This window comes from Trachinotus anak, unplaced genomic scaffold (assembly GCF_046630095.1).
Source record: "Trachinotus anak isolate AG129_WGS33_773 ecotype Australia unplaced genomic scaffold, CSIRO_AGI_Tana_v1 ptg000020l, whole genome shotgun sequence".
Classification (NCBI taxonomy): domain Eukaryota; kingdom Metazoa; phylum Chordata; class Actinopteri; order Carangiformes; family Carangidae; genus Trachinotus; species Trachinotus anak.
In genome coordinates this window covers 2,711,150-2,725,904 of record NW_027273871.1, presented here as the reverse complement: position 1 = coordinate 2,725,904, position 14,755 = coordinate 2,711,150, and the positions used below count along the sequence as shown (strand labels likewise).

Sequence of the window (14,755 nt, the reverse complement as noted above, 5' to 3'; positions counted from 1 at the left end):
AGTCAAATCTCCACCCTAGCACAAAACCTGAATTCACCACAGGACAATACACCAATCCGTGACTTTTATTAGCATCTATATATAAGAAGAAACACAAACACTAACGTTTATCTAACCAAGTCGATGAATAAACTACACAGCAGGTTTTTTGTTTTTTTTTAGGTGAAAATCCAAACTAATCTACTATCCCAAAGAAATCCTTACCAATGACATCTCCTATGTAGAAACACAAGTCTGGCTCGGGTGCATTATTTACCTTAGAGCACATGGAAATTTCTGGCTGTGTCGAGTTTTTTTCCAGCAGCAGTGGATGTGTTTGGTGTTGGGGGGGGGGCGTGTACCTGCCGAGAGCTCGGCTGCTCTGCCTGCAAAAAAGTCAGTGTTTGGCATTTTACTGGCCCACCGACGCTCTTCCTACTATAAATACAGTTTAATAATGTTCCACTAGGCATGTAAATGGTCCGTTTAATGCTTGTAGGTATATTATAAGAGGTGCAGGATAGTTTAAAAGTAGAATACAAGCCAATCTTCTTACATAAGTGCAGCTTTTAACCAACTACAACCCTGAGTTAGACGTGTAACCACACTTCTTAATGAGGCTCGTTTTATGGGAATTCATCCGCAAAATCAGCCAAATATTTTTATTTTATTTTTTATTTTTTATTTTTTTTGACAGGTTATCCCTGAAATGGATCTCAGCTCAGCTCAACCCCGAATCGCTTGACAAGCTGCTCCAATTTAAACTCTTCCCTGAGGAGCTCGACGAGGCGCGGGGCACGACGAGCGACTCACTGACGGTGTTCACCCCCGCCTCAAGCCGTGTGCCTTTCAACGCGGAACTGGCGAGCTTTGCTTCCTTTTTACCCGCAGCTCGCAAGTCAGTATGGCCTCCGTCCGCCCCCCTTCCTCATCCCAGCTGAAGCCCGACACACAACAACAACCGACCTGCCGTTAGCTTCGATGCTAATCCTCCTGTAGCACCGAGCGGCGAACAGCCCCCGGCCCCCCTCCACGAAACAGCTCACAAACGGCCCTACTCACTTTAAGGACGCCCCTACGCGTCCCTCTTCCTCGCTGGACCTCTTGTCGGCTCCCGTGTTGGAGATAATAAGGCCCACTTTTCAATGGAGTCCACACGCTGCTGCAGCTCCGTCGGGTTTGTTTTGTTTTTCTTCTTCCTGACGGGTTCCTGGAAAGCGCGTGACTGCCGGAACACATGGTTCGCCGCTCGACCAATAGGAGCAGAGCAAACGCCAGACCCCAGAAACTGTAATTGTATAATAAATATAACCTCGGCTTTAATCGATATCCAGTAGTTTGTAGTGATGCTTTCAGAGAGGGGGGGCAGGACTGGATTAACCTTGTAGGGGAAATGTTAGCTCTTGGGCCCCTGTTGACCCCCCAGAAACCAACAAGGGGCCCAGTCCTTCAAGTCTTAAATCAAATTAACATCAATTTGATTTCTTCAAACACAGTTTAAAGATTGGTTTTGTCAGTTCTGGAGGAAGTTATTTCAAATTTATGGTTGCAAGACAACTTTTTTTTGTGTGTTCCTGCATCAGTGCTGCTGTTAGTTAGAGTTTTCTTTGTTAAAGTTTATATGATCTGCGTGTTCATTAGTCTTTCGTAAAGAAAAACTGTCAACAGCTTCTGAAATGTGAATATTTGCCAGTTTCCCCAGTTTTCTTTGATAGTAAAGTCAACGTCTTTGGGGTTTTGACTGTTGATTTGAAAAGCGAGTTTTTTCCACAATTTTCTGAGATTTTATATATTAAACACACAATCAATTATTAAAGAAAACTGTTGTCTAATCCTTATTATGAATAATTATTTTACAATTGTGAAAAGTAAATATAAACTTTGAGTTGAGAAAAAAAAATACAGGGTAAAGAAAACCGTTGTCAGATGTATTGAAAATGAAAACAATCGTTGTTTGTGGCATTACATTTCTCCCACACTGGAATGATACAACCTTACCCCAGGTTTTCTAATCACTTGACAGAAACAGTGGAAGCAATTTAATAAAACTTCACAACAAATGAGTTCAATATGAACTAAAATAATTTAGGCCTTAAAAGTAGATTTTGACAGGTTCCCTCTTCAAGACCAGGTCCACGAGATGGAAGTTGGAGGACTCCGCATAGTTGATATTTATCCTAAATGGTGCAAATTTCCTACAAATTTGCAATTAATTAATTTATGCAGACCCAAATGATATGGCGTGAACCTTGGGACCCCTTTGGGCCCCCGTGCAGTTGCCTGATTTCTGGTTGGGAATCCGGCCTTGATCAGGGCCAGAGCCCGTATTTCAGATTACTGAGGTTAAACAGTCAAACACAAAAAAGAAAGTGTCAAAAAGTTTGTAATTATTTTGATTTTTCATATTTCATTGAGTTAGATATCCAGTTCTGATTTCTGTACATTTTATTTCCCGACATTCAGAGCAGGAAAGCGAGCAAACAGCTGGCGAGGGGCAGGTTCCCCTGTATGCAGACACACGTGTTCAGATAACACAATACACATTTCACAGTGTAGTCCCACCAGTTAGCTACTCAACACAGTGAAAGTCTCCACTCCGCTCAGTCCAAAAGTAATTCTCTGGGGGGGGGGGGGGGGGGGGGGGTGGATAATCAGCTGTTCCAGGCAGCTCCCACCCCCAACTTCACTGGAAACAGAAACTATGACTCCAGTCATTGTAACCATGTGTTACAAAGACAGACAACAAATCAACGAAATGAATGAATTATTTTTTAAGTGAAAGAAAGGCTGCAAAGAAAGAAAGCGATCCAAACATTACTCTTTCAGTTTCAGTATTACACATGAGAAACACATGAAAGTGGGATGAGTATGAAAGCTGCCAGTGATCACAATAACATCACAAGATACACAGGAACTTTCACTATCTATCTATCTATCTATCTATCTATCTATCTATCTATCTATCTATCTTGTGTGGTAAGTTTCCCTTTCTCTGATCTCACAGTCTGAGTAAACAGATCACACACACATCAAACAGCCTGCAGAGCTCTGCCAGAATTTGTGAGTGTCGAGTGAAATGAGACTTCTGGTGAATTCAGTGCCGTCCCAAAAAACATTGTGTTTTGTATTCTACAGTATTGTTATTATTAAAGCAATTTTTTGTGACTTTTATGCAGGACACACAACCCGCTGGAATCTAGGATCATTTTGGTTTATTTTTTGAAACTTCCCATTTGACAACTTTCTACACAATCTTCACCCAACATGCATGTCATTCTTTATCAGCAGAAACTCAGCTGTAAGTCTGACTCATCATTTTGTCAGTAGAGTTGCCAGAAACCTAAAATCTAAAAATACATGAAAACATTTTTAAAGTGATAATCAATCAAAATATTGTTACAAAACAGGTCAAGGCTGAAAAAAATACATACTTCTTATGCACACAAATGCAACAGAAAAATGTCATAAATAAAACTATAACACATCACAGCAACATAATTCTGATGAAAATCTGAACCAAGATTTTGAAATTATCGGTTAAAGGAACTGTGGCTGGAGTTTATGACCAGCCAACTGCCTCCGCCGGACGTCCTGTTAGTGACATATTACTCCATAACTTTTCTCTTTCTCGTTCCACTAAAAGAAAATTACACCCAAAATGACCACCAGTAGAATGAGATGAAGCAAGAAAATATGTTTTGTTGATAGTGAATTTTACCCAGGCAAAAGATTCAATATGTGGTTGAGGATATGTATTATGGCTAACTGTACTTTGAGCCATAAAGCGCTTAATTTAAGAGTTTTAGGACTGTGAGGGAAGAACATAATTTAGAACAGCAAGATTTCTACAGATTCCTCCAAATGCAACACTATTTTAAGAGTCACAAATTAATTAGGCAGACCCAGAGGGAGGTATAATGACTAACTTTTTATCTGCTTATAACTCTGAGAATAATACTTAAATTGCCTGTAGAATGTACAGCAGATTTTTTCAATAGAAAACCAGAGGAGGCACTTATGTTAAAGATAAAGTAAGAGCTCTCCCCGTGGAGGAGTGATATAAGGTTTGTCAAATACAGAGGAACATTACAAGTTCCCTAATCTGGAGAGAATTTAGTTTTGAGTCACAGAAGTGACACAGAACTACTTATAATGATCGTTGGAGTCAATGACAGACGCACAGTGCAAATCGTTACCATATACTCCGGAAAAGTCTTTTAGATTCAATGTTCTATATAAAGCAGCCATGAAATGACAATGGCTAAACCCTGAGGCTTCCTGGATAGAGATGGTTCATCAAATATAAATATAATGGAGAAAGTGAACAGAACGTGAAGACAAATTTACAAATATCTGGTGGAGGTGGATGGAGTTCATTCGATTTCATAAGCAGACAAGACCTTACATGAAACACAACTATGACACTCGTGCATATTTCTGCTCCTTACAGCTGTTTGTGAATAGTTCTGTTTGGTAACAACAATGAGTAAGTATGAGAAATGTGGCCATCTGAGGAGGAACTTGACTCCCTTTTTCCTGTTTGTTTATTTGTTTTTTTTCATTTGTTCTCTCCCGTTTCCTCTTTTTTATATATTTTTTAAAGTCAACAATTTATTTAGTTTTTATGATTGTATTTTTTTTATAAATGTAATCGATAAAAGTGGGTCTTAAATGTACAAAAAGAGAAATAATAATGGTTAGAATAGAAATGGTTCTCTTGACCATGTAATGTTCATGTTTTTTTGAGGGGTTTTTCTTCTTTCTCTCTTCTTAGTGGTACACTTCTTAAAAACAAATTCATGGCAAACCATTCATTCATTTTATTTTCAGAGTAATGCATCATTCAACGTAAACATACATTCTTCAGGCAGATAAAATATTTTACTACATGCTGTAGCTATGCAGAAAGTTGTTTGTAGAGAAGCAGTAGTTAAATCTAAAGTTACACTGAATGTGTTTAACCACAGAGATGCAGCTGAAAGCCCTGCAAAAAGCTGGTAAGTGGACCTTGAGTTAAGATAATTTGTCAAACTACTATTCTTAAGGTTGAGTATGAACATTCGCACTCTGTGAATCTGTATTGTGTTTTATATTACATTATATTTCTACTTCACTACATCACAGAGAAATTGTACTTTTTACTTTTTACCTGACTGTAGTTACAAGTTAGTTACAGATTTTACTGGCGCTGTAACAATCAATTGACAGAAAAGTAATTGTCGAATATTTTTATAATTGGTTTCATTTTTTAAGTAAAAATGGCAAAAACTTTAATTGTTCCATTTCTCATTTGTGAGGATTTGCTGCTTTTCTCTGTCTCTCTTCCTCTTGTTTTGGACTATTGGTTGGACAAACAACACATCTGAAGATGTGACCTTGTACAGCAAAATACTTTTAATTATCTTTAAAGATTCAATTTATATCAGCTATATCATTAGCTTATCCTTTAGGGTCACGGGGAAGCTGGAGCCAATGCCATCTGACAATGGGCGAGGGCGGGGAACACCCTGGACGGGTCTGTGTGGAGTTTTCTCCGCACAGAAAGGCCCATCCTGCCCTCAGGTTCGAACCCAGGACCTTCTTGCGTTCTTGAGGCAACAATGCTAACCACTGGACCACCCTGCAGAAATCCCTCTAATTTTATTTTAAATTAATTATTAGTCGATGTAAAAAAAATCCACAACATTGAGCGTGAAAGTTCATTCTGACCTTGGAAACAGTAGTTTGACAAAACAATCCCAACTAAAGGTCTACCTACTAGGTTTCTCAGGACCTTTCCATCACATCACAGTTTTCAAAGTCCTGAAAGTGCTGTGGTAGAAATCATGTCAACAGATCCCTCTTCATGACAACTGATGATGAAGACTGCTGAAAGTTACAAAAAACAGCTAGTAGATGGACCTTGACTTGGGATTGTTTTGGTCACCCATAAGATGGTCCTATCATGCTCATCATGTACATTTGCATTCTTTCTTCTACATCATGTCATATTAGCTACTATTACTACAGATATTTGATTGTTTTACCAACAGAAGCTGCTGCTGAGTGAAAATCTTGAATTTCAGAGAAGTCAGCTGTTCAGACCGAAAGATAAACGGCCTTCATTTCAGCTCGACCACCGTCATTTCCACCACCATCGGAAGGTTTTGAAACAATTTCATCAGATTAAAGGGTTGTGGTGTTTTTACATTACAAGCCACAGTCACCTCCATCAACTGAAGCCCTTTGGAGTCACAAGGTTTTCATCTGACAACAGTTAGTTGAAGAGTCCAATAATCCACTTGAGTCCAAATCCACTGTTATAAATTAAAAATTAATAAAAGAAGGCATTTCTCAAGTCTTTTGAAGATAAACAACAGTCAGTAGTTTTTTTTTTTTATCATATCACAACATCTTCTTAAGAACTTTCTATTTCTGGAAGTTGAATGTGTTTTTCCAAGATTACAAAAAGCAGAATACCAGTGAGGCTTTAGGGCTTGAGAGAAAAGGGAAAAACTGTGGTCGTGACCACCAGCAGCTCCACAGATCTGTCCTCTGATTCCATTTGTTCCAGTGTGAAAGCTTGTTGGCTCCGTTCCCCTGAAAAAAAATGGTTTCCATTGGATTACGCAACACAAAAGCAGCAGGAAGAGGGGATAATGAAATAGTCTGATGAAAGAGGCAACAGAGCATAGCACCAGTGGCCACGACCATGAGTCACTGAATAAAGATTTTATTAATTTACAAAAATCCTACTGAAATTACATTAATGAGATCTCCTTAGTGCCAACAGCAAGTCCATTAACAGTCCTAAAGTTTGTAGATGTAATCGTTCTGCAGTTGTTTTTGACTGGACGTCAGACTGCTGGTTTATGTGCCTCATGGTAAAGTTAAATCAGTGCCTGCACTGTTCTGTCTCATGCCTCACAGCTGCTCCATGCAGACAAAAAGCAGCCACAAGTGTCTCATTCGTGCTCTCCATCTTGAACCTGTGAGTGTCAAAGTATTTTCTTGACTTGGCCACCGGATTATTTATTTACACAGAGCACCAGCAACTCAAGAAAACCATCTCCCCACAGTCCATTCACTTTCTACTGAGATAAATATCAGCTGGTGTTTTCCATGGTTGCTTGGTTTCTCTAATGTCTTGGCAAAGGAAAACTGCCTGTGGCTGAATTTTTTGGATGAAACCACCAATTAGTATCAGCAATCAATCTCAAACCAATACTGCAACATGTCTCATATATCTGCTGTGTCACTGGCACAGACAACAAAGCCATCAGCAAAATCAAACTCGCCTTTTGGATAGTTAGAGCACCACAGCCGTCTTTAGTCGTGCGATTAAACCGAGTTTTATCTAATTTTAGTTTGATATCAACTGTTTTTTCTGGTTCTATTTGACAAAATATTTTTCACTGGTTCAGTAGTCAGACAGTACCCAAATATGGAAATTTTCTGGCTCAAAAATTCAGCAGAGATAAACTTGATGCTTGGGTAAGACTTACAATATGTGTAGATTACTTTTGTGTCTCAGGTCCAAATTTTTGGGCATATGGAAGACGTATCTAACGTGCATAATTAACATCAATTAACAAGCAGCTGCAGTGGAAAAGAGGAGCTATATCATAATAATAATGATGTCCTAAGAATTAATGTAAAGTCATAGGAACTGAAATTATTTGTTATATGCTTCAAAGACAAATTTGTATAAATAACTGAAAGTCCTATTTCCAGCTCCTCCACCAACAGTAAGATATTCTGTACATTTCTGTCCATTGTGGTGTATTTATTTTTTGTCGTTAGAGATAAGACAATGTTCTAACCTGTTTGATATCTGTGAATCAAATGCCAAAAACCTGTCATTTCATGGCATAAATCTCACATACCAATGATTTTCTTACAATAAGCTTGGCTCCGGTTCCCTCCACAGAACAAAGCTGCTGGATGCACTGCATCCTTGTCTGATTTGGTTTATTTCCATATCAAAGAAAAAATCTGAATAAACAGTGTTTGAATAATATATGACATGAGTTCAGTATGATGATGATCACCACTGAAATAACTGAAGTTCACAGTTCTCATTCTCTTCTTGTCTCAAAACACATAGTTTTTTCCCGCTGTGTGTGTGAGCTGATACCACACACACACACACACGGCTCCAATCAGATCCACTCGGGTATTGGAAATATTGACACCAAGACCTGAGACACGTGGTCGTAAATGAGACCCTACCTGACCTGATTAGACACAGTCTCAGGGTGTCAGTCCCTTACAACCGAGTGGACCTATGAAGACCTCTCCTTTGTGATGCTATAGGAGCTACAGTTACCCAGAAGCCACCTCCCTGCCTCCCTCCACAAACACAGGTATCTTTGCTGAGGTGTGTCTTGGCTCTCAGGTGATGAGGTCATAATTCAGTCTTGATCCTGTGCATCAGATCTCTCTGATCCACCATGTCGGTCTGTCTGTTCCAGCGGTGGTAAGCCAGCAGGGCAATGTTCTTGGCAGCCACTGAGCTCATCTCCATGGCACTGCCAGCCCACTCAATACCATTGAGGTAGTAGAGGTTAGGGTGGAGCTCCACAGGTGGCAGACCCTGGCTGCTGCCGTAGTGAGAGTAGGGCTGCCATTCTGTCACCTGCACCGAGTAGTATGACCTAAAATTGAAGGGAACGGTAAAAAAGGAAAATTGTTATTTTAAATTTTAAAAATATTTCTCATTATAATTTTAGTTTTTTTATGTGAACTGTCTTAAACTATTGGATGGTTTGCCATGAAATTTAGTTCACACATTCATGCCTACCAGCATGGCTGTAGACTCATCTTGTCATTTTGCTTTGTTATCTCACGTATCTGGAGGAATTGTTTTAGCTAGTCAATATTAGACCCGAAACAATTACTTGATTAATTGATCAGGCAATTGACAGAAAATTAATCAACAACAATTTTCATGCTTGAGTAATTTATTAAGTTATTTTCTACAAAAATCCCCAAAATTCACTGGTTCCAGCTCAAATATGATTGTTTGCTGATTTTACTTGATAGAACACTGAATATCTTTGGCATTTGGTGAGTTGGTCACTTTGACAATTTTTTGGACCAAATAGAAAAGAAAGAGAAAATTGTCAAATTATGCAGTAACCAAAGTCATATTCGCAGTCATAGTCAATATCATAATTACTTCGCCAGGAAGGAAGTGTCTGACCTGAAGAGTGTTTTGAGCTGAGATTTGTCCAGAGGCTGTGGTGAGAACACTTTATAGACGCCAGCCTCTTGAGGCTGCTTACGGCGGAAGCCTGCTGAGATGTTGACGGGACAAACACTGGTCACGCTGTTGAAGAATAGATCGGGTGTCTCAGTTGTCAAGATGCTGGCGAAGGGAAATAGGCGGGGATCCGGGAAGCCAAAAAAAGAGGTGTTGAGGTAACCATGGACAATGGTTGCCACAGTGCTGTGATAATTGCCGGGGAGTTGGTCAAAGGGTGGTGAGAAACCTTGGAACTGAACTCCAGAGCCGACGCTGGCCTGAAGCGGCGTTGCCAACACCACAATGTCATACAGCTCTGATCCCGTCTCTGCTTCTGTGGTGAAGCTCAGCTGGTACTGGAGCGCCTCCCCTGCAGATCAGTAAACAGTGATACAAAAGATCGGTATCAACACTATACGGCATGATTTAGATAAAAAAGCCAAGAGGACGCCCACTTGAATTCTCTATCTGAAATTGTGAAATCGGGTATTCAGTTTAAAGTCTAATTATCATGGCCTTTCTTTGCCTCCATACTCCAGTTTTAGGTACTTTAGATGTTCAGATCCATCATGCAGTACCATCAGGGAGGCATCTGATCGGTCCCAAATGAATTCTGCAGCATGACAACGAACCCAAACACACAGCCAGACTAATATCTAGTCCTGCAACAGATGGTATGAACGTCACAGAGTCCACATTATGGAGTCAGTCTGGGGTAACTTGAAGAGACAGAAGGCACTGAGACCTGAGCCTGAATCCACAGAGGAACTGTGCTAAGTAAATCCAGGAATAACCTTCCTGCCAAGTACCCTGAAAAACTGCACACAGGTTTACTGAGGGGAACTGGTGATGTTTTAAAGGCAAAGGGTGGTCACAGCAAATACTGATTTGATTTGGTTTTTCTTCTGTTTACTTCACTTTGTATGACGTTAATTGGTAAATAAAAGCTATTCTAGCATTATTTTTGAAAGCATCTTCAAATTACTATTTGTGTCTAAAACTGTTGCACAGATCTGAAACATTTGTAAAATACTGTAGAAGTGCAAGGAAGAACCTAGCAAGAAGTTTGGGTTGCAGGAATCCTCAGGTTACAGGTAGTTCCCTCCATAAAAAGGAATAATATTCTGCATGGGGACAGCCCTGTGGACTGTATGATTGTTATCGCTCCATAAGACAAATCCATATAAAACTGAATTAAAATGAATTAGTAGCTCGATGTGATCCAGTTGAGCCAACATCAGGGTTACATACCTGACTGGACGGGGGAGATGGCGTTGACTTGTGCTTGGCGCAGGTTAGCATTGGCTATCTTCAGCAGGCCAGAACACACCAGCTTGTTGCCTCCTTCCACCGCCCACAGGTTGTTCTGGGCACCAGCTAAAGACACAGCGCCTGAAACACACACACACACACACACTCACTCACAACAGACAGCGCCAAGTTCTATAAAACCAATTATCAGCTGCCCACATACTTTCCTGTTCTCCTGCTCCCTCAGGCCACCCCGTCCTCTCACCTTGCTTTCCTCTCTTCTATTCTCGACTCCCCGCTCCTCCCTTCCTCGTCTCCTGTATCTCTTTTCTTTTCTTTCCTCTTTTCTTTCCTCTCTCCTGACCTACATTGGCAGGGATGGAGAAGCTCATAACTGGCCCTAATTTCAGCACTGCAGCCTTCTTCTTTTCACCCTCTACCTGCTCTTTGCACCCTCGCTCCACCGTTCATGTCTTCACTCAACTGACCTATGAAGGCAGGGATGCTGACGTTCTGTCTGTAGTTGACCCTCATGACGGGTGCGATGACCTCGTCGATGAAACGCTGCGACACGCCCAGCTCCAGCAGCGAATCAGAGAGTGGCCTCTGGGTCATGTTGATGAAGCCACTTCCCCCGAGAGAGTCCAGCAGCTCCTCCACCGAGCTGAAGGCGTAGCCGTGGGCCTGGTACTTGTATATCCTTTATTATACATGTACACAAAGACAACAAATATATAGTCAATTAGTAATTATAGTACTCAATTACTTAGGCAGCAGACATAATGATGAAAGCACATACTTTTTCCTTATTCCTATTTCTAAATTGGAACAAATTAGCAAAAACTTCTTAGCAATTATCTGTGCATAACAAAAAGACAGAGACACAGAGATTTACGGGCTCACTGATTCTGATGGCCAGTCATGTGTGATCCTTGAAATAGGACTGGCTGATCAATTTTGCTGCATTTCACGGTGTTGTTTTAATGCTGCAGGATGAAGAGAACTAAATTCTGATTACAGTGGCCGTTGGCAATTTCCAGCAGATGGTTGTTGATATTTATACAGACCTCCTGCTCTGAAAGTCAAGCTGAGGTTTTGCAGTGATTATGGCTGCAGATGCCTATGGCGCAGGAAGCAGGAAATAAATAACTCAAATAGCTCAGCATAGGCTTTGCCCATTGACTGTAACACTAGAAGGCAGTGTTGTGCATTCATTCTACCCCTGAAGCAACTGCTGTAACAGTCTGTGAGTCCCTTTGTGAAGACAGTGGTGGTAAAGAGACTTTAAAGCGGCAGTGGCTTTACTGCAAAAGAGACGCACATTTGTTTAACATCAATAAAAAGGTGAAGGATACGTAGACCTTCTTTGATCAGCTTTATGTAATCTTCCCTATTAAATTACACAACTGACACCAGAAACAGGAAGGAGAAAATATGAAGCATACCAGGTAGACTAATCACATCATTTTAAGCAAGTGTTTGTGAATTAAACTGGGGCCCCTCCAAGCACCTAAGGAGACACGCGGGACACACAACAAAGGCAAACAGCTACCATGAGACTAAACCACAAACAGGGCATTCATATTTCTTACCTCATGAATTTCTCCATAATTTCCTCCACCCACATCTGCAGGCGTATGAAGCTGATGCCATAGCGCCACCACAGCCGGAACAGGTCCAGCAGGTACCAGTCTGTCTCCTCCAGAATCATCTCCTTGCCGTTAAAGACTGCCGTCTTTCCCGCCACGCTGCGACGATACTTTAAACCTTGAGGAGTCGACACAAGACAACACAAAGGACAAAACACACACGGACACTTGGAATGATTTAGTTACTATTTAATTTTTTTTTTTTTTATAATTTGTTTCTAACAGTTGTCAGGTAAGATGTACCAGTTTTACTGTGAAAATCAAAGGAATAATGGACAGAAAATGTTCAAATAAAAACACCAATATTTCTCACTTTATATTTCACAATTTTACAAGATTCCACATAATAACTTATATATTCTCTGAAACCTTTTGTACATTAATATCATAATAAAATGCTGCTTTGTAAACTCAAGCCATCAACCTGTCTTGACTACTGACATTTCTTCCTTCCTGGCTGGAGGCACAAAATCAATCAGATCTTAGCTTGTAACCCTGAACAGATATTTGCAGGTTACACTTTAATTCACATCTTTTTAAGCCCAGCTCTTGTTGCTTTTCATTATTTAGCATGCAACCACGCATCCTTTCCATCAAAAACAACTACAAAAGGACACACAGTGACAAAAATTAATCCTGAGCAGTCTTCTTGGTGAGTGTGTGTGTGTGTAAACCCACCGAGCTGTTTGACAAACTCCTGCATGTGGAGGTTGAGGGAGTGAATGATGGAACCTCCAGACTCGTAGTCATTGTGATTGACAGTTACGGTGGCGAGACGACCCCCGACCTCACCCTTTTCGAACACGTCCAACTGTACCTCAGGGCCAAAATGCTGCCGGAGGAAGTGAGCCGTGGCACTGCCTCCTATCCCCGCCCCAACCACCGCTGGAGCACAGGGGATCGAAGAGAAAGAGTGTGATTTGGAAGTGAAATGTGAAATACAGATTTATCTCCAGCAGGTGTGCAAATGTGTTAAACTCTTTAAATTCATCATGCACTACCACCAGGGAGGCCTCTGGTGACCCCAAATTCATTCTCCAGCATGACAACAATCAAAGAGCCCTCATCTCAACATCATGGAGTCACTATGGGATTACATGAAGAGACAGAGGACACAAGAAATGTAGTAGGTTCAAGATGCTGGAGCAACTGACCTGCCAAGGAGACATATATATATATATATATATATATATATACTGTATATAGTTCATGTATACATGCACATACTGTACATAACCACCTACTGTATGTATAAAGTATGTGCATATGTATCTTCCTTAACATTGTTACTAATAGTGCAGGTGGATTGAGTCAATAGAAACCAGAGTAAGAGAAACCAAACATACTTAACAATAAAGCTGATTATTATCTCCATTACATGGATACCATCTTAAGATAAACGAGGCAACACTGGATTCTTTGTAAAATCTAATAAAAAGGACAAATACCATCATATCCAACTCAGCTTTCAAAACATTAGCTACACTCAAATACAGCTGCAGTAGCTCACAGGCATGAAGTCAGACTAGCCTGTGGCCCTGTGAATGCGGGCTAATGTTAGCTAAACTCAACGGCTGACACTGCTTTTACTTGCCTATTTTAGAAGGCGGGGCCCCGTCGACATGAGAGGGACCCTCCGGTTCTCCGACGACTGACCAGGGTGACAGCAGGACAGCGAACAGCGGGAGCAGGGTGCCGTCCATAGCGGCGGCAACAGAGCTCAGAGTACCGGGAGGAGAGGAGCCGAGCCGCGACCGTTAAGCTACCGCATCGAGTTAGCTCCTCCGTCTCTTCCCTTTAAACGGGCAGTGTGTTCAGAACAAGGTTATTTACATGTCGCTGTAAATTGAAGAATTTTTTTTTTTTTTTTAAATTGGTTCAGGATAAAAGAAAAAAAGAAAAACGGCCTGGTGACGGCGATGATGGTCAGCTCACTGATAGACGGCCGTTTACACCCACAACGTCCGGCAACATCATGTAATAGGAACCGTTGTCTTGTTTCGGCCAATCACAGCCGTCAGAGCAGGTTACGTCAGGTAATGAATGAGTGTTTACGTACTGCCTCGATTCTCAGTTGTATTAACGCAGCGCTGGATAACTAAATCATGATACAGCACTGTGGTGTCTTTTTTTTATTTATTTTTATTGTTGAATACTTAACCACATACATGTAAAACAAGAAGGTTTTAAATTGCAACTAACAAATGTTTATTACATGAACTCTCTTTGCTATAGAGGTTTTCACTGTAGGCGCACACAGCAGCAGAAAGGCAAATATTGTGCCACTAAGAGTATTTCTGTGCCCATAATGTGCTCTACCATGTAAGGGATTAATTGTTTTGGTATAAATTCTTTTGACACTAGTACTGATCCTCAAAACAAGATTTTGAATTGGATGTTTTGATATTTTGGGGATTGATTCGCCCACCCCTAATATCAGGTATGACATGCCCCCTTCCTCTAAGGTCTTGATCAGGGTCTTAAAATCTATTTTCAAAACCTGAATTTTGTATTACATTTTTATCAAATGGTTTAATTGTATTTAGCAATTCCCACACAAATGTATATAATAATGTATAATCACATTTCATTGTTGGTAGGTCTGACAATTGTTTTCCTTAATAACCAAGGGATGTCGATAAATTGAACA

The 14,755-nt window shown here is 40.6% G+C and overlaps 2 protein-coding genes across 3 annotated transcripts in view; both read right to left on the bottom strand.

The window, feature by feature from the left end:
- The window catches only part of crebrf (creb3 regulatory factor), a 34,009-nt gene extending 32,800 nt beyond the window's left edge, over positions 1-1,209 (bottom strand). The window contains exons 1-2 of one of the 2 annotated variants that reach the window (XM_071505838.1): positions 1,042-1,173; positions 257-365 (exon numbers count right to left, since the gene is read on the bottom strand). The gene's annotated coding sequence lies outside the window, so the exon portion shown is untranslated. Of the gene's footprint in view, positions 1-256; positions 366-1,041 lie in introns of both variants that reach the window. The other variant, XM_071505836.1, reaches the window with a different exon arrangement.
- Positions 1,210-4,784: 3,575 nt separating this feature from the next.
- Positions 4,785-14,096, bottom strand: LOC139637358 (prenylcysteine oxidase 1-like). Its single transcript, XM_071506016.1, has 7 exons — positions 13,700-14,096; positions 12,784-12,990; positions 12,049-12,223; positions 10,945-11,156; positions 10,457-10,597; positions 9,164-9,575; positions 4,785-8,615 (listed from the first exon to the last, which is right to left on the bottom strand). Exons 1-7 carry the CDS (start codon positions 13,806-13,808, stop codon positions 8,366-8,368), a joined length of 1,506 nt encoding a protein of 501 aa, XP_071362117.1. The 5' UTR covers positions 13,809-14,096; the 3' UTR covers positions 4,785-8,365.
- Between the last annotated feature and the right edge of the window lie 659 nt (positions 14,097-14,755).

Excerpts from the sequence above, each read along its gene's own strand:
- LOC139637358 (XM_071506016.1), bottom strand. The coding sequence starts at position 13,808 with ATGGACGGCACCCTGCTCCCGCTGTTCGCTGTCCTGCTGTCACCCTGG. Across the intron at positions 10,598-10,944 it reads CAGCATCCCTGCCTTCATAG|GCGCTGTGTCTTTAGCTGGT; the intron begins GTCAGTTGAGTG and ends TGTGTGTTTCAG. Across the intron at positions 8,616-9,163 it reads CAGCTCAAAACACTCTTCAG|GTCATACTACTCGGTGCAGG; the intron begins GTCAGACACTTC and ends CTTCAATTTTAG.